General features: G+C 39.9%; 1 protein-coding gene across 1 annotated transcript in view; it reads right to left on the bottom strand.

Annotated features, from left to right (window-relative positions):
* The window catches only part of fat2 (FAT atypical cadherin 2), a 100,623-nt gene that overhangs the window by 22,451 nt on the left and 58,744 nt on the right, over positions 1-19,428 (bottom strand). The window contains exons 16-19 of the mRNA XM_077577580.1: positions 9,000-9,211; positions 6,897-7,037; positions 5,505-5,648; positions 2,329-2,526 (exon numbers count right to left, since the gene is read on the bottom strand). Of these exons, the coding sequence (XP_077433706.1) occupies positions 2,329-2,526; positions 5,505-5,648; positions 6,897-7,037; positions 9,000-9,211 (695 nt within the window). The remainder of the gene's footprint in view (positions 1-2,328; positions 2,527-5,504; positions 5,649-6,896; positions 7,038-8,999; positions 9,212-19,428) is intronic.

A 19,428-nucleotide genomic window follows, 5' to 3' on the forward strand; every position in this document is an offset into this window, starting at 1 on the left:
GTGTTCTATTGCTATAAAAACATGGAACCTACCAAAAGAAAGATTAGAGTATTTTCATTCATCAGGTAAAAAAAGTATATTTCTATCTGTTTTTGTTTAGCAGCAATCATCATTAAAATATAGCTAAGTTTCATCATTATTCACAAATCTGTTTAGAACTGTGGGTAAATCAGCTTGTTTGCAACATGGCCCTGGTTGATCTCTTATACTCTGCAGCCACTTGCTGGCCGTTTTTGTAATTACTACCATTGATTCACCGGTTCTCTGCAGTTCAGAGCCTGCATCAAAGCCTTCTGTATGCTCTAGCATTAAAAAAAAAACATAAAAACATTTAAAAAAATTATAAATATGTCTTTGGGACACATGAAACATTTAAGATAGAAAGTATTTATACGTTTTTGGGAGCAAATGAGTTAAAGGGGTCAGGTGGCGCGAGCAGTAGCTTTAGCAGGGAACTAGCTACAGTATCTAGCCAACCAGCCAGCCAGCCAGCTCAGCAACTGATTTACCAACCAACCAACAAACCGGCAAACTGATCAATCAACAAACTGAACTATACTAAAGAATGAAGTGTCTAACTAACTGTCCAAACATCAGACTCACGAACCAGCCAACCAACCAAACGACCAACTAATTAACAAGCTATATAAATCTGAAGCAGTATTATTATCAAACGTGCAGCTCTTTCCTGAAAATTGGCACATTGGAGCCAGGCATGGCTCAGTCGTGGAGTGGTCATCTCGATCCTCAGCCCTTATGACTGACCATGGTGAAGTGTCCTTGAGCAAGACACTGGACTCTAATTTGCTCCCAGTGGACCTGGCAGTGCCCAGCTGATCACTGCTGTGTGAATGTGAGGCTTTGTAAAGTGTTTTGGGCAATATATGGTGTAGATGTAAAAAAAAAAAAAAAAAAAAAAAGCCCATTTACGATTTTTTTTTCTCTCACAGAAATCTCCTAAATGGGTCAATGCACGTTCACAAAATCATAAGTCGCGAGGTCACTAACCCCATCAGACCTTTCGTTCTTTTTCTCAGCGCACGTGACATTTGACTAGTGTTGTGTACATGATGCATCACACGGTGACTTGTTCGTAATTTGTCTTATCGAGCGGCAGATTGTTTCTGGATGAAAGCACTTTTTTGTGGATGGAGATCACAATCAAAATGGAAAATGCGGCAGTTTGGCAGCAAATGTCAATCAAGCACTGACGTCAAAATATGTACAGGATGAAGGTTTCTCAACTATCCCCAAACCTTTTTAGTCCCTTTCTCGGTCTGTGCTCAAGAGCTGAGCTCAAATTCATGGCAAAACACTGTGAATACTTATGCAGATGTGATTTCTTAATTTTTATTCTTTAATAAATCCGGGGAAAAATGTAAACAGTTTTTTTTGTTACATTGTTATTATTGGGTATTGTCTGCAAAATTTTATAGTAAAAAAAAAAAGTTATTTAATATATATTTTTAATGAGGCCATAAAATAACAAAATGTGGACACGGTGAAGCACTGTGAATACTTTCGGGATACAATTTATCTAATATTTAGGTGATGTCAGAGCATTCACTGGATTTTTTTTGGGCATCATTGAACATGTACACTGAAATGTGAAATTAATGAAACCAAGATTTCTGCTGTGAAACGATGCTCTCGTTCCGGTTTATAGACGTTTGGGCCAGAATTGAGCTAGTGTCAGTCGGGTCCATCCTTTGGAAAATTAATGATCTTCTTCTCCGATGCACTCTCATGATAAAAAGTCAATACATTAATAATTTTCCAGCAGGATGACACTTTGAGGTTCCGCCCGCCTGATTGCAGATTCTGATGATTTTATTCCAACTTGTGACCTCGCCGCCTCGCTTGCATACATTTCAAATATCTTAAATATGCCTTGTATGTTGCGCTGAATGTCACTGTGGCTTTAACTGCTGCAAAAGTTGCCCAAATCAACCTTTCGTCACCTTTTGGCGCCCTCCCTCGCCCCTGGGTACATTTAAATGAATGCTGCAACTGGCCGGGTCAGCTGTGTTTTGGCAGAAGGATGGCGGTCCAACAATGACAAGCAGCTCATTAGTAGTGTGGAAACAGCTTCCTGCATGGTCCCTCATCATCATCATCATCAACATCACCAAACTGCCTGAGTGGGATTACTGTGTGCTGACATGGTGTGACACGTTATTATAGCAGATGTAATAGTTGTAAGAGCTGAATAAATACTGGAGCGGGTGAAATGTGACAAAAGATAACATTAAAGGAACTTTTTCCCATGAAATAATCAATGGCGGGCGGCAGTGTCAAAAGTTGAGGTCAACTTTTTTCTGCTCTTGCCTGAATCTTGAGGCGGTGCTGTGCTCGGCTCGTCCTCCTGAGTGGCGCCGCCAGCGACAGCAGACCGCCCTGGTCCACGTGGAAGCGCCGGTCGTCGTTGCCGCTGACGATGTGGAAGGAGAATGGCGGTCCATTGCGGGGTGTGTCCTTGTCGGTCACAAGCAGCTGCAGGACGCCGCTGCCCACCGCCTCGCCCTCCTGTGTACAAAAACAAAAATAAACAACAGCAGAATTATTGGTATGATTATTAATGGTATAAGGATAAGAGATTTGGTCAAGCTTGGATGTGAAGTTGGCTGATTACAGTTTTGTTTTTTATGTTTGGTCATATAACTTGGCTGTCATGCTCCATCCACATGCAGCGGACCAAAACTCAAATCGATCGCAATTTAATGCAGTCTTTAAAAAAAAAAAAATATATATATTTTTTTCTTCCTGCGTCTATTAGGGTGTGGCTTCTAGAGACTTTTTGTGGGTCAATTTATGATAGATTTGCCAATTAAATTAGTCAAACTATATTTTTTAATCTAGATGGTGCAAGTGAGTCTAAAATAGCTACTACACACAACAATAACAGATTTCATGCATCTTTTCAGGCTTGGATTCTTAAGAATTTTTGTGGGTATACTCAGGATAGAAACACCCCCAAAAATTCATGTTGCTAGGTGCAACTGACATTGGGGGCTGATCTAAAAAGAAAAAAGAAAAAAAAAGTTTTGGGGTTCAAAATGGCAGACACGCTGTGTCTCTTGGACATGGCTTCCTGAGACTTTTTTTGTGGGTCTACTCATGATAGACATACTGAACAGATTTTACGTTGTAAAGTCCGATTGGCGTCGGGGGCTGAATTTTTATTTTTTAAATCATGTTGGATGCAATTAAGTCAACTGAGTCGAAAATGGCTGCTGCAAACCAAAATGGCGGAGTCCCAGTGTCTTTGCGTTCATTAGTGAGAGTTTTTTTGTGGTTCAGCTCATGATAGACATGTAAACAAACCATAAATAAACAATGAATATAAATAAAACTGGCTTCAAGGTCTGAACTTTAAAGTCAGCCAGCACCCTAAAAAATATAACATTCAAAATAAAACCACAACATTCTACTGAATAAATATTATTATTAGTACCAAAAATAAAAAATAAAAACCATAAAAATCAATGCAAATGTATCAGTGATGTTAGTAATGCTCTTGTGTATTTATGAGGAAACAAACAGCACCAAGGTCAAACACATCATTACTGCAAACATTGAAAATCTTACCCGGAGTTGAAGCTGGTATCAGAGTTACACTCACTTCTGCTACTGTTGTGTTGAAACCAATTGCTGCTGTCTTGACAAGTATACACACCAGAAGTCTACTTCCATTCAATCCACAAATAACTTCCTTCAGTTTTCTTATTTGCTCAAATACTGCTGCTTAGCGTTTGACAGAATGTGAATGTGTTTTCATGACAATACAGTATAAACTAGGGGTGTGCCAAAAAATCGATTCTCATAAGAATCACGATTCTCAGTTAGTACGATTCAGAATCGATTTTAAATGTCCCAAAATTTATTTTATTTAAATTATTTTATACTGTCTTCCCTTTGTTTGTGTGTGCCTTTATTTGAAGCACTGTTCATGTTGTAGACCGGTTTGGCCACTGAGGGGCAGTGTGGTTCCACGCGGTCTAATACAGTGTTAAATTGTAGCCACATTAGAGAGTAGAAGGAAAAAGTCCCGATCAAATTATTCCAATAAAAGTTTTTTTTTTCAGCGTGGAGCCGTTTTTTTGAGTGATGAAAGTGCCGCGAGTAACGCGCTAATTAGCATTAGCGAGTCAGACTGGAGTAGATCATTACAAGTCCTTGCACATCTATAGTTTGAAGCAAAAATCATTGTCAATCAAATCATTTTGAATCAAAAATCGTTCTTAATCGAAAATCAATTCTGAATCGAATCGCAGACCCAAAAATGGGAATCAAATCAAATCGTCAAAGATTCCCAACCCTAGTATATACTGTAAGTCACAGAAAACCCGAATGTCTCAGGAAGCCACGCTTGAAAGGAAGTTGGCCATTTTTGTTTTAATCAACCATTTTAGACATTTCTACGGATCCTTCAAAGAAACTTCACAAAGTAGTAGTTCCGTTTGACACCACTTTTTTTTTTACAGACTGGTAACTGTGCGATTACTCACTCTTTGAATACTCACGATACAGGGTAGTGATACCTTCAGTATGTTTAGTTCAACACAATGACAATGTGGACAAAACCTTTCTTTCTGACGCAGATGATTATTTGCTGAAGTGCCAAGGAAGACTTACTTGACATCAGATTTTCTTCGTTCCCGGTTTGAGAGAGCCATTTTAATTTTCAATTTTTACTAAAACCTTTTTTTTTCCCAACGTATGGCTCTCATGAATAGACGACATATCTTGAAAAGAAACAGGAAGTCTGACATTTTGCTTGGAAGTGGACATTTTTACTATTCATTTCCGGTGTCACAGTGCCACTGGCCTGTATGTGTTTTCATGTTACATATCTTCAGGCAGTCAGTTGTTTATTATGGGAGACAGGAGGCATAGTTTGAAGCAGTTTAAATCAGGAAAAAAATGACGCACACCAGGAAATTCCCTTTTGACAGTCCAAGAGAGACTATCAGCATCCCCAATACATTTTGAGAGATTTCCGTCATTTTAGGTCTTAGCTGAAGACCGCGTGCGGCAGATGGATGCTGACTTTGATTGATTGGCAGAAGATGCTTTTAAGACAGGCGTCATTCTGATGAGACAGCTCGCATGGCTAAAAGTGGCAGATGGGCAGGTAATTCTGCGTCCTTCCTCCCAAGGGGGGGGCTGCGGCAAATAAGCTTTAACGACGTCGCCGTCCCTGTCAGAAGTTTTGAGGAAGAAACTGACTTAACAGTTTTGGGGAAAACATGAACCCTTTTCACAGAGGTCACAGCCATAATAGAACATCTACCCTGCTAAGGCGGGCTATTTTCTTTGCTGTTCACACAGCACCACTGCATCCAGATGGCGGTCGCCAGTGTAACACAAATGACTTCTAACGTGACAGCGACACCAGTGAGTAAAGTATCTGGTGTTAAACGTCACAAAATCCTGGTTTGTACAACCAGTGTGCAATGAAGAACCATCAATGATGTTCAAAAAACGTGAAAAATGGGTCTAACCTGTAACAGCAGATTGTGCTGGACTTGGGAGAAAAGTGGCGGGTTGTCGTTGGCGTCTGCAACAGTGATGGTGACAAGGACGGCGGAGGAAAGCGGCGGATCGCCTTCATCGGCTGCCTGCACCGTCAGGGAGTAATGAGGACGCTGGACGGACATAAGATACACAAAGGTACCATTTATGCTACAATGGAATGATTTGATCCTTCCTAATTACTGGTCTTATGCAAATTTTTATGACCCGCACTTATGTTAGTTAGTTGTAAACACATTTGTAATAGTTTTTTTTTTTAATGGTCTCGAAACAGTTTTCGTGTTGTCATTGCTCGCATGTTTTGGGTCGGCTTAGTTGTTTTTCTCAATGGATCCCAAAAGTTGGACTTTCTCCAGTGAGAAAATCAAAGATGAGAAGTAACATCATTAAAGAAATTTCATCACGGCAAGTTTCAGGCCGTTTGTTAAAAGTTTTTACTTCAATCCCAAAAAGTTGTGAAGGATACCAAATACAAACACACACATTTGTAGGCTAATAAGATTTTAATTTTCCAAATGGACATGATCGGTCACCATGAACATAAACGATGTCATTGGCTACGAGCATCGGGATTTTTCCACTCACAATGTAAGTGCTTTATTCTATGACATGGCGTGACATCACTAGAAAAGCCGCCGTTAACCCAGTCATGAATTTCCCAAGTTAGCGTAAAATAAGGATTAAAAAATAATAATAATAATAAAAAGGTTCATTTTGGTACACAATTTTAGGGTATTTTGTTGTTTTAAGTGTTTAGTGTTAAGTGTCATAAATTTATTATAATTTTCACAGTGCGTGTCTTTTTCAGAACGTAAATACATGTACACTAAAATGTTAAGATTTGATTCAGTTTGGTTAAATCAAACCCGATTATTTGTTTCAAATTTTCATTAAACTCCGAATAGCATAACCCTTGTCTTAAAACTAGCATCATTATACAAGCTAAACCTTTGAAGCTATGGTAATTCTTATTAAACTCACTAGTTAAATCTCAGATGTAAGCTATAATAATGTAAGATTTTGAGGGAAAAATGTTTTAAGAAAGTGGAATAGTCAAACACAAATTGCCAGGTATAAAAAAAATATATCATGGCAGACAAAGAACAAGCATATTTTGCATTGGTTTGAGATATTACATTTTAGAATAAATTTAACTTGAATGAGTTTTTTGCATGTAAAAAGGCAGCTAGACTCGTATTACAGAAGAAAAAAAAGCATTGGGATTGTGTAGACCCTCTTGATGCATTTTTTCCACCTAGTTAAGTATCACAATGAGAAAAGATCAAAAAGGCTTCATGTTTTCAGTGTCTTGTGATGGCGATGAAATACTGGGATGTGTGACATCGCATCGCCTGACTGACCTCCTCTCGGTCCAGGCCGGCACAGACGCTGATTTCGCCGCTTCGAGGGTCAATGGCGAATTGCCGCAGAGGGTCGCCACTCACGACGGAGTAACGCAGAAGGTTGTTGTTGGGCGGACCGTCACGATCGTTGGCCGTCACCTTCAGGGAAGAGGCAGCAAAATGGAGGACATTAGACCAGAGTAGGCGTTTTCAAGCTTTCAAGGAATCTTTGACCCTCTAAGAAATGTGCCTTTGACGGCCGCATACATGAATACAATCACACACAAAAATCAGCAACACATTTAAACACCATCTTAAAGACCCTGTAAAGTGAATTTAGAGATTTGTTTCTACATGTGTGAAAATAATTTCCGAAAATGAAAAAAAAAATTGTGGATATATGGCGTGAAAGAGTTTTTCACAATTTCAGTTTTCCTGCTTTTTTTGGGCATGGCTAAAAACAGGAACAAGTGACAGACCTCACGACGACATGTACTTAACTAGCTTGCTATGCCGACATCTCGAAAATGAATCTTCTCTTCAAACAGTTCATCGGTGAGGCCGCTTTAAGGCGCCTCGTTGTTGGCCATAAGTGCATGCTAAACAAAGTAGCATCCATTTTTGGTGGTTGTAGTAGAGGTAATTGATTGACAGTCGACAGGGGTTCAAGGGACCACAGGGTTTGCTAGCAGAGACAACGGCTTTTATTTATGATTTTTAAACCTCAATTTAAGTAACGGGCAAATTTTTAATCATTTAAATTTGTTAGGGTCGCCAACAACACTCTTCTCTGTGGTGTTTCCAATTTAAGACACTCGTCTTCATTTTACAGGGACTTTAGTGCAATATATATTTTAATTCCCGATCCATCTAGTTCATGTTGATTAATGTCACTGACTGAGGAATGAAAATGTTTTTGTATCAGTTCCTGCAGGGGGTCTCATCAGATTTGTTCAAATTTGACCTTTTGGTTTCAGAAAGCCCTGACAGAGAACATTTTTTCCAAGGACCCATCACAATGCTAGTGTCAATTAAAAATAACTGCAGATAAAATTTTTACTGTATTTTAAAAAAACGTTTGAAACCATTCCTGATCTGTTTACTCTAAATAAATGTAACCAATTTCATCCATCTATCCGCTTGTATAGTGCTTGTCCGCAATAGGCCCCCCAGTTCACCCATGACTATCTGAGCTGACTTTTGGTTGGGGTACACACTTAACTGGCCTCCAGCCAATCAGAGGACACATAATAGAAAAGCAACAATTCACACAAACTCATGCAAGAGCTGCTGTTGGTCACAGCTTACTCCTAGAAATTGATAGCCACACGCTGACATCACACCATGTACCAGCCCTTAAGTGTGTTTTAATACATTCAGCTGTGTTTTAATAAGTTAGCTTTTTTGTTTGTTTGTATATGGTCTCTCTACAGGCATGATGAGGCAGAAAGAAGAAGCCACATTATTGCATATTGCGAGGGGGTCTGGAACATAACTCCCGTGATGATCAAATCAATTTGTAATCCCTACCTCGGAGTGTAAACAACATCAATGAACAACTATTAAAAAAAAAAAAGTTTGCATTCTTGGAGCAAAGCAAGGCGCTTGTTAGCCTGTGGGAGTGACAGCCATGCTAATGCTGGTTAATTCAGAGATAAGATTCAAAACAAGTAGGAGAACGTGGATAAAATAATAATGCTGTTCAATTTTTTTTAATTGTGTGGCTACATTTGAGACATTTTCAGGCTTTATGTGTGCATGTGAACAGAACAAGGTCGGCAAGTTTGAACACGGGAAAGCGCCAAAGATGTGCGGCGAGGAGTCGTCAGCAGAAAAATGTCAAACAGGACAGTGTGTGATTACGCTGCCATCAGCGGGCCACCGAGCTGTGTTATTGCCGCCTTATCTCCCGCGCTGTAACCGACGTGACGGCTTACACAGGATAAGTCCGTGTGCATCAAATATGTGTGTAAAAAAATGCCGGTTATTACAGTTAAAGCTGCCTGGCGTGCTTGTGTTGGGCTGGTGGGCCTGTGAATAGCGAAAATCTGTTTATAATTGGTGGCCATTCAAATTGTACTCAATTTTTTTTTTGGTGCGTTGGTGTTTCTTCAGGTGTACCTTGATCGCCAGGCTTCCTGGGGCTCGCTCTTCGGATATCTCGGCGCTGTAGTCACGGCGGCTGAAGATGGGGGCATTATCGTTGACGTCGCTCACGTTGACCACCACGATGGTGACATCGGCCATTGATGACCTGCCCCGGCTGCCTTCCACTGACAGGTAGAATTCCCGTGACACCTCGAAGTCCAACGGGGCGGCGAGGGTCAGCACACCTGTAGACACCAAATGTTGTTCAAGCACTCATTATTCAACATTTGAGTAATTTTGCATTTTTTTAATTCTTCATTTATTTTAGTGTACAGTAGGTAACACTTCTTTATAATTAACTCATTCACTGCTTTTGACGGATATAGACGTAAAAAATTGATTTGAACTATTTCTATTAGTTTAACATTTTTTTCCCACTTTTGTTAACAAGAAACCTAGAATTTTTGTTATTGTACATTAGGAACAGATACAATTTGTGATTAATTGTGAGTTAACTAGTGAAGTCATGCAATTAATTTCGATTAAAAATTGTAATCGCCTGACGCTCCTAATTTTTACTAATCTTTTCTTTCTTTTTTTAAATCGCGTCAGGTGATGAAATGTTTTAATTGTAATTAATTGCATGACTTCAATAGCTAACTCACGATTAATCACAAATTTTACATCTGTTCTAAATGTACAAAATCCCCCCCCCCCCTAGGTTTTCATACTCTTAACAAAAGTGGGGATTTTTTTTTAAACGAATAGAAATAGTTCAAATGAATTTTTGACGTCTATAGTCGTCAATGGCAATGAATGAGTTAAGAATGTTACACTTTTACTTTAAATTCTATCAGCAAGCATTTTAACTTAGTGGCATTTATATCTTAGCATTCACCAATCAAAATACAGTATTGGACTTTTCCTGCAAGTAGATCAAAGTTAGTAGCTGGTGCCACATTATTATTTAAAATTGATTGAATTAGTACGTTCCGTGATCCTTGTGAAGAATAAGCGGTTCAGAAAATGGATGGATGGATGGATGGATGAATTAGTACGAATTAATCAATTATTAGTTAAATGTCAAATAATTTCTTAAATTCTTCCACATCGTTTTTTTCTTTTATTGATTGCTCCAAAGAGTACTATTTATTTGTTTCCACTTCTCCGTTCTCTCCACCCTCTTTGCCATGATTTGGGATTTCTTAAAGGGATTACTGCTACTATATGGTCAGTTCGAGGCATTTCTCAATGCAAATGAGGCTAGAAGTGAGCAAGCATGGCAATTTAAAACAGGTGCGATTTATCAACACATGACTTACTGGTGTACATACGACAGGTGTCTGCACGCTTGCTAATTATAGATTTTCTTGTGCACAAACTGAATCAGCTGTAAGAATTAATTTAGAACCTGCTCTACACGCTCATTAATATATGAGGCTCTGGCATATTCGTTTTCATTTCATTTCACACATTCACAGAGTAATCTGCTATAGTTGATGTAAAAAGTCTTCACACACCTGTTCAAATGCCAGGTTTCTGCCACATAAAAAAATACAACCAAAATGAACCGTCTCAAAACCTTTTCCACGTTAATGTGATAGTTGAAAGTGTTCAACTATGCTGAGCCCACATTGGCAGAGAGAAAAAAAAGCCGTCAAAACCGCAGATCTGGTTCTGCTCCAGATCTTGGCGGACTGTCCAATAACGTATGCAAGCAGTGTCTACGGCTCCTCACACGTTAAGGTGATCTGGAGAAGAGGGAGGGTCATGGCCCAGTGGCGGCACACTGAAGACATCTGGATTCCTAAAAGAGGAGGACTTTAGCAATCAATATCTCCTGATGATTTCCTTGATCCAAAAGGGGGGCATTCTAGGAATATTTGGTCTCTGCGTGCCAAGAGAACATTAAAGGACCTAGCAAATACCTAGCTCGACCTAACCAATGGCTATGGATCTGTTCCTCACAAGTTGATCAGGTCCGCCCTATCAAGATACTGCATTCCAGTGAGGATCTGTACCCTCATCATGGATTAATACAACAACTTCAGCATGCATGTCTCCTCCTCAGGCCGAATAACATTAGATTGAAACCGTCTGGAGAAGGGCATAATCACCTGTTGCACAATCTTTGTGCTAATTTTCTCTTTGGCAATGAATATATTTGGTAAGTCTACTGAAGTGGAATGTAGAGGCCCAAAGTCAAAATCTGGGATTCGTCGGCCCCCCATAAGAGTTTTCATGGATGACTTAACAGTGATGACAATATACTGTATGTCCCCCGGTGCAGGTGGCTCCTCCAAGGCTCAGGAACAGCTCAGTCCAAGCCCAGGTCTATGGTCCCTAACAAATATAAAGTGGCTGACGAGTTCTGCTTGGCCCTGGCTCGAACCCAAATTCCAACAGGGACTGAGAAACCAGTCAAGATCTTGGGAGAACCTTTAACAGCACTCTGAAGGACAAGTGGCAGTCCAGCAGATTAAGAACTACATGAAAGGCTGGTTTACAGCCACGGACAAATCCGGTCTCCCAGAAAAGTTCAAAGCGTATACTTTGTATTTAACAGCATAAAGTAATGCCAAGAATACTCTGGCCCCGTCTGTTCTGTAAGGACAACGGTAGAGGAACACCATTAGGCAGTCCCTAAGGAGATGGCTGTGGCTTCTTGAGCAGCATTGTCATGTATGGTCGATCCAACAAGCTGCATCTCCCCTTTAGTGGACCTACCAAAAGTTAAAGTCACCTGTGGCAAAGAGGTGATAATGTACGAGCAGTCCGGGGAAGGCTCTTGCCTAAAATGAGGTGGTACTGATGGAACTGACAGTCTTCTGGGATGACCGTATCAAAGAGGTGAATAAGCACCAGAGGGCAAAAAATGCAGACCTCACTGTTGAATGCCACAGTGATGTCTGTGAGCTGATTGAAGTCAGACATCCAGGCTTTTTACTACAGCAGGGTTCACCAATTCTGGTCCTCGAGGGCCGGAGCCTTGCAGGTTTGAGATGTTTCCGCCTACCAACACACCTGATACCAATGATCAGGATCGTTATCAGGCATGCTGATGAGCTGATTTTATGAATCAGGTGGGCGGAAACGGGCGGCACGGTGGCTGACTGGTTAGCACGTCCGCCTCCCAGTGCAGAGGACGTGAGATCGAGTCCGGGCTTCGGCCTTCCTGGGTGGAGTTTGCATGTTCTCCCCGTGCTTGCGTGGGTTTTCTCCGGGTGCTCCAGTTTCCTCCCACATTCCAAAGACATGCTTGGCAGGTTGATTGGACACTCAAAATTGTCAATAGGTGTGATTGTGAGTATGGTTGTTGGTCTCTGTGTGCCCTGCAATTGGCTGGCAACCAGTTCAGGGTGTACCCCGCCTACTGCCCGAAGCCAGCTGGGATGGCTCCAGCAACCCCCGCGACCCTTGTGAGGACAAGCGGTTAGGAAAATGGATGGATGGATAGAGGTGGGCGGAAACATCTCAAACCTGCAGGATTCCAGACCCCGAGGACTGGAATTGGTGAACCCTGCACTACTGCGAACACCAAAGCTGCCAGGAGAGCCACCAAGAACATCCTGGAGGCAATCAAAACCCGCCTAATGTGGCCGTGGATCCGTAGGTGGGATCCGTGGAGCAATACGCCTCTTGGACACAAGCTGGGAATTGATATCTTCAGCTAGGTTGCCTGGGCGCGGGTGTCTAATGATTAAAGATCTGAAACAAGCTATGAGCCCAGGTTCGTCATCACACAGTTTCACCATCTGGTGTATTCAAGCACTGACCTATCACCTGCATAATAATGTCTTTGCACCACTAGTGTGCCATTGCTGCCATAGTTTCATTGGTTGAGACTGAATGTGATTGGTCAATTCTGAACCCACTTAAGGAACTGCACAATTTCACCTCTTTATTTTTATTTCGCCTCGCTATTTCCCCCCCCAATTGAGTTGTACAGCTTATACGTCATTTCGACAGACGCTGTTTTAAAAATGCATCGAAGACTTCCCCATTTGGTATTCCATGCATTTTCAAGGCCACTGGTGGCACATGTATGTGAAACTGTGGCCGTGGCAGCACGCTTGGGCGCCTGCGGTATTTGCATACCGAGCGTTTTTCAAATGCTGTGACAGACACAATCAGCCCTTGAGAATGGATGAATGCCCAAACCGCTGGCCGTGTTCATTTATCCACCCCCATAAGTCGAGCCGTGGTGCCAACGCGCCGGATGAACCGTTAAGGGACAATCAATCGATGGTGTTCTCCATTTTGTATGATTATTATTGCTGTCGTAGGGTTCATGTTCATCTCAGTTGACATTAAAAGACAAAGTATTTGCATGTCCTGAATGATTGACTTGTCTGTGCTACATGGACAAACTATCAAACACAAATATACCTGTATGGCGTTTTTTGGGCCAGTGATCCAAAAGGGTTAAGGGTTCGGGTTAGAGATAGACATGGTTAGGGCTAGGACGAACAGGTGAACAACCACTCGTATCTCTACAACTGCAGTGTTCTTGCTCAGCCACAAAGCTGTAAAAGTGTGAGCAAGGCCTACTGTTGTCAAGATTAAAAAAATAAATTTTAAATTCACCTTTGGCTCTTCTCATCAAATATTCAGTGTATTTGTGTTTGTTTAATAGTTTAAAAAAATCAATGTTTTTCTGCTTATTTCTTCGCCTCTGTCTATTCCTCTGGTGTACATTCGGTGCCTTCAGAGATTTCACTCTCCTCTTAGTTCCGATCAAAGATATTCTTTACTTTTATTACAAGTTATCCCCTCGACAAAACACACGCATTTCTCGTACAAATTTGTGTTTTTGCGCAGCGGCACAGAGGCCTTGTTAGTGCATGTCGTTATGCTACAACACACACGCATACACACACGGACTTCACGTTAAGCATGGCTCTGAAAAGCGACTTCAAGTTCAATTTCACATGAGTGACATTTTCCATATGTCGCTTTCAAGCAGCAGGGTGGTTAACAATGGCTTTCATCACACATTCTAAAAACACAAGTTAGGATCATTTAACAGGTGTGTGTTGTTATACATGACCTGAGATTGACTAGCGTTGTGTCAGGGTGTAACTCACCTCTTGCTCAAAGTCAAGCTCCACCAAGCTTATGAGGATAAGCAGTATAGAAAATGGATGGAATTTCAATACAGGCACACGCCTCTATGTTGAACTTTGAAAAGGCTGGACTGGCACAACAAAATCAGCCCTGGAATTGTGACTTTTGAATTTTGATCAGCCCAGCCTGACTCCTGCCTAACATGTAGTTCTGCCACTGATGTTTATTGAAGATGTTTCAGTTTGCTATCTATAGTCAAACTTGATTAACGGACTAAATGGTGGGCCAGTCTCTTGGGGTAAAAAGTAGGAAGATACTAATTAAAAAGCACTTCATCGGCCCCAAAAGAGGCCGGCCCACCGGGCATGTGCCCTGTGTGCCAGATGGCCAGTCCAGCCCTGGTCCTTAAGTACTTTTACACAGTGGGAGACTGAAAAAAGAAAGTTTGATCTTCAATGAGGACTTGGTACAATTTCAAGCCTTGAAATGAAAGAAGTGAGAAAAGTGCTTGCGAGTTAAAGAAGTAAATCATATTACACCACTCACTTTTGTTCCTGGAGGGCAAATGTTGTAGCTTGTTAGTGTTAGCGTGCTGGTCTCTGCGGGATGCGCAGAGGTTTGTTTTCATTTTTGCAGTGTGAAATTATTAAATTTGTGCAGGAAGCGTCACATGCGCTCTCTCCATTTACATTTTGTCGATAGGAGAAAAAGGAAGTGAAGCGACACGCCAACAGTAAGTTCATTAAACGCGGCTTCAATTGTGGATGTTGTGGACTTTTTTCCTAACTTTGTGTATCATTTCTTGTCATCCTGTTTTTTTTTGTCATCATGAATGATGAGCATGTGTTTGGACAATCGTCTGTCTGACTTTTTGGACTCTGGAAATATCTAGTGGTGTTTGTTTTCATTGCGCAAGGTGGGCTCTTATTGTGAATAAATGGTGAGAGGAGCAATTGCATGAATGATATAACTGCATCGCTTGTGCAGTATACTTTTTGGTCTTTGTAGATTATTTCTAGTGTTTATTGCTACTGTGCTACTGTGCAGGGTTAGACTAATTAGCAAGAGTCGTTATCACTTGACACGTACATGGCATGTGCGATGGACTTTCTTGATTCTGTGGATTATTTCTAGTTGTGTTTATTTTTATTGTGCAAGATGGTGGTTATTGTGAATAACTGGCGAGAGGAATATGACACGTAGATTACATGTGACGGTGTGTGACCATTGGTCATTTGGACTTTATTTGACTCTGTAGATTATTTCTAATGTTCTGTTTATTGCTATTGTGTAAAATGACGATTATCATGACTAGCTGGCAGAAGGAGGAATCACGTTAATGAAATGAGACATTGCACAAAGTTTTTTTTTCACTCTATGGATTATTTCTAGTTAATGTGAATATTTTTGTTGTGCTAGGTGTAGTTTATTGTGAATACATGAAGAGAGAAGCCCTTGCATTAATCATTGTCCAACGTTGCAGTTGTTGAATTAATAATACGTCTGCTGTGGACTTTTTTTTATAGTCTTTATAGATCATTTGTTGTCTATGTGTTTATTTCTATCAAGCCAGGTGGCAACTTTTATGAATAACCTGCAAGAGGATTCTTCATATTATTTTCTTTCTGAAAACTTTGACTTCATGACATTACAAAAAAAAGAAGTAAGGCTTCACCATGATATCGGTGGCCAATAATTATCGCAATTATCAACCAATTTGACGTCATACAGAAAAAACTGATAATAAAGAAATCCCCCACTAATAATACACTTGCCACATTTTTAAAACATGACTGTTTTGTTTTGGCAAACTCAAAATTAGTTACTGCAGAGATATCAATAAAATTCAGCTTTATGGTGCTTTACACAATGTTTCAATGTATTTGTACATGTTAGACTTATAGTAGGACTCGAAAGTATATTTGTATTCAAGTTAATTTTGCAAACAATTATTGGCTTACTTGTCGGTAATCGACATCGGCACTCTCTAAATGATTGGTTTATCTGTATCGGTTGAAAATAGCATTATTGTGCATCTCTAAAAAAAGTATTATTATCATAAGAATACAATGTTTTTTATCCTAACAAAATACGTCTTTGTTCTTGAAAATATTTTTTGCCTTGATTAAATATATTTAAATTCTCAGAAAATTACTTTTCTTTCTTTCTAAATGAAGACAATTTTTAATTTTTTTTTAATCATATCCTTACAATTTTTTCCTTTTCCAATTGTTATTGCATTTAGAAGTACGTAGTTTAATTGGCCTTACAATTATAAGGGACAAAATTGCCCTATGCAAGATATCCCTGGACAGAACTCCAGCTCTATATTACATATCCAGCTGTGTGTGTGTTTGGTTTTAGCCAATCAGTTGCCGTGGTTACGATGATGGCCTCTGGACCAACTCATTTTGTTCGCATTCCCACTTTGGATCAAAACAGTTGACAACAACCAAGAAGCTCCTTCCTCTTGCCGGAGGTTGAACTTGTTGACTCAGTTGAGTCATATCATGAGCAGCTCGCTCTTCTTGTACGTGGCCTCATAAATAAATGTTAGCACAGAACTCATCAAGATTTCAGCTAACCTCGCCGAGGCCTGCGTATTCCCACCAAGACTTAGCTTTACTCCTGGTGTTAAAACTTCTTATCGCCGCATCTGCGCTGTCCAAACTTGACACCTGCCCTCAGATAATGAGAGCAAAAGCGTGTAGAGCGGCGATCGATGAGCCCGGCTGACTTTTAACGATTTTTTGAGAGCCAAAGTTAGAAAGATTTCGAAGGGCAGCAGGTCCAAACACCAACCTGAGTCATTATGAGTGTAGTTTTAGTGCTAGGACTATCGATTGGCTTGAAGGCACAAACACAGATACACCAAAGATAACAACAACAACAAAACAACAACAAAACAACAACATTTGGACCCCGAACGCCTCACAAGTCATAGAAGCGTTGTAGAATTTTGGGAAAACTATTCAAACTATCGTGAGTTATTTATTAGTTTAGTTCAGTTCTGACTTTGTTGAGGTAACTTATTACAGTAGAGTTTCTTGTTTCATGGGAAGTTGAGAACCCGTGGAAAAAATGATCCTAAAATGGCCACTTCAAACCAAAATGGTGACGTCTTTTCAGGAATGGCTTCCTTTTTGTGGGTCGACTTATGAAGGACATGCCAAAGAAATTTTATGTTGCAATAAACAAACAGATTTGGGGGATGATTTTAATAACAGTTTGCACAGATCCATGGAAATGACCCCTAAAATGGCCTTTTCAAAACAAAATGGCAGACTTGCTGTGTCTTTTCAGCCATAGCTTTTAAATACTTTTTTTTGTGGGTTTACTCATTATAGATTTGCCTACCAAACTTCATGTTGCTAAAAGAAAATGGCTTTTGGGGTGGAATTTAGTTGTTTTGAATCTGGTTGGGCACAATTGAGCCTACTAAACCTAAACTAGCCACTTTGAACCAAAATGGCTAACCTCGTGTGTCTTTTCAGGCATACAGACTTTTTTGCGGGTTTAGACTTGCCTAAAAAATCCCCGCTGCTAAGTGAAACTGGTGGCTGATGTTTTTTTTTTTTTGTTTTTTTAATGTGTGTTTGGGGCCAATTGAGCTTAACATTTCCGTTTTAAACTATAATAGTAGGCTTCTTCTGTCTTTTTCAGCATTGTTTCCAGAGATACTTTTGTGGCGCTACTCATGATAGACATGAATACCAAAATGTCATGCTGCTAAAAGGAACTGGCTTCAAAGTCTTCAAACTGAAAGATTCAAGTTGACTGAGCAACAAAACTGCAGTTGCGTGTTTTGCTTTTTTTTGGCTTCTTTTGCCACACTTCCAAAATATACAGCAGCAACGTGTTCTGCCATCGTGCTTGCATCACTTGTTATAAAAGTTAAGCTAGACGGAGTTTTTACATGTGAGGTATAGTAGGCTCAAATGTTAGAAAATTAAGTAAAAAGTGTTAAAAGAACCTGATCGTAATCACAGCATTTTGCACATACTGTATATCATTGAATATATATTACACACCCATGTATTAGCATAAATCAATGGGCCTAAACATGAGAGCAGACGCACAGCCCGCGGCCGCCTTGGGGGGACAAGTATGGATTCTACCGTGAATTAATTCCTGCTTGCTTTTCTGCCGCGAGGCAGCTCAGCTCTGAAAACAAGTAACTTTAATCTTTGGTTGGTTAGATCCTTCACACCGACTAACACATGTCAGGAAGGTGTCGTTTTTTTTTTTCAAACAACATTTTTTTGCACTACTTGAGGGCAGTCAACACCGTGTTACAACAGGTGACACTCTAACCCCTAATTCTAAGGTTATGTTTACATTTTTTTGTTTTATGGCGAGCCTGCCGCACACAGATAAGCACCATCCATCTTTTCAGATTGAGCTTCAGATTTGTAAAAAATAAAATAAAAAAAGAGAAAGAGGGAAAATCCTTGAAATCTGCCTGGAAATGAGCAAATTGACCATAAAGTGGTCACTTCTAACCAAAATGGCAGACTTTATGTTGAATGCCATTGACTCCAAAATTGCACCTTTGAATTTCAAAGAATGACATCCTTTACCTTTTCAGGCTTAGCTTCTTGATGATAAACATTCAATTCAAATTTAATATTGCAAATCGAACTGGATTTGGGAGCTGAATGAAAACAAAAACCTGGTTGGGTGCATTTAAGCCATTTGAGCTTAAAACGGATCCTTTAAACAAAAATGGCATGTCTGCATGTCGTGATAGACACGTTGACCAATTAAGCTGCTAAATTAAAATCAGGTAGACACAACTCAGCCAAAAGCGGTATATATAAGCCCAAGTAGCATGCAAAACGGGCTTTGAGGGCTCAATTCTTAAAAATAAATAAATAAATCAGGTTGGACACAACTGTGCCGATTGAGCCAAAAATGGTTGCTTTGAAAAAAAAAAGGCAGACTTACTGTGCATGTTTTTTTTTAGGTATGGCTGCTTGACACATTTTTGTGTATAATAATGAATAACTTTCATGTTGCTGGTGGAAACAGTCTCCAGGGCCTGAATTTTCAAACAAATTCTAGGGGCACTACAAAACTAATGTCTGTATAAATTAGGGGTGTCAGGCGATACATTTTTTTTAATCGTAAATAATCACGATTAATTGCAAATTTTATATCTGTTCTAAATGTACAATAAAACATATTTTAAAAAATCTTCTAAGTTTCATACTCTTGTTAACATAAAAGGGGAAGGAATGTTAAACTAATAGAAATATGGCTGCATCTTTTAGTCATTGATACAGTAATTTCATAATAATTCATAAAATTGAGTTAAAATTAAAAAGATGTACTGTACTGGAAAAAACAAGTGTGATATTTATTTGTGTTGAGGTCATTTTTCTGCCACTAGATG

This window comes from Vanacampus margaritifer, chromosome 10, assembly GCF_051991255.1.
Source record: "Vanacampus margaritifer isolate UIUO_Vmar chromosome 10, RoL_Vmar_1.0, whole genome shotgun sequence".
In the NCBI taxonomy this organism is placed as follows: Eukaryota; Metazoa; Chordata; class Actinopteri; order Syngnathiformes; family Syngnathidae; genus Vanacampus; species Vanacampus margaritifer.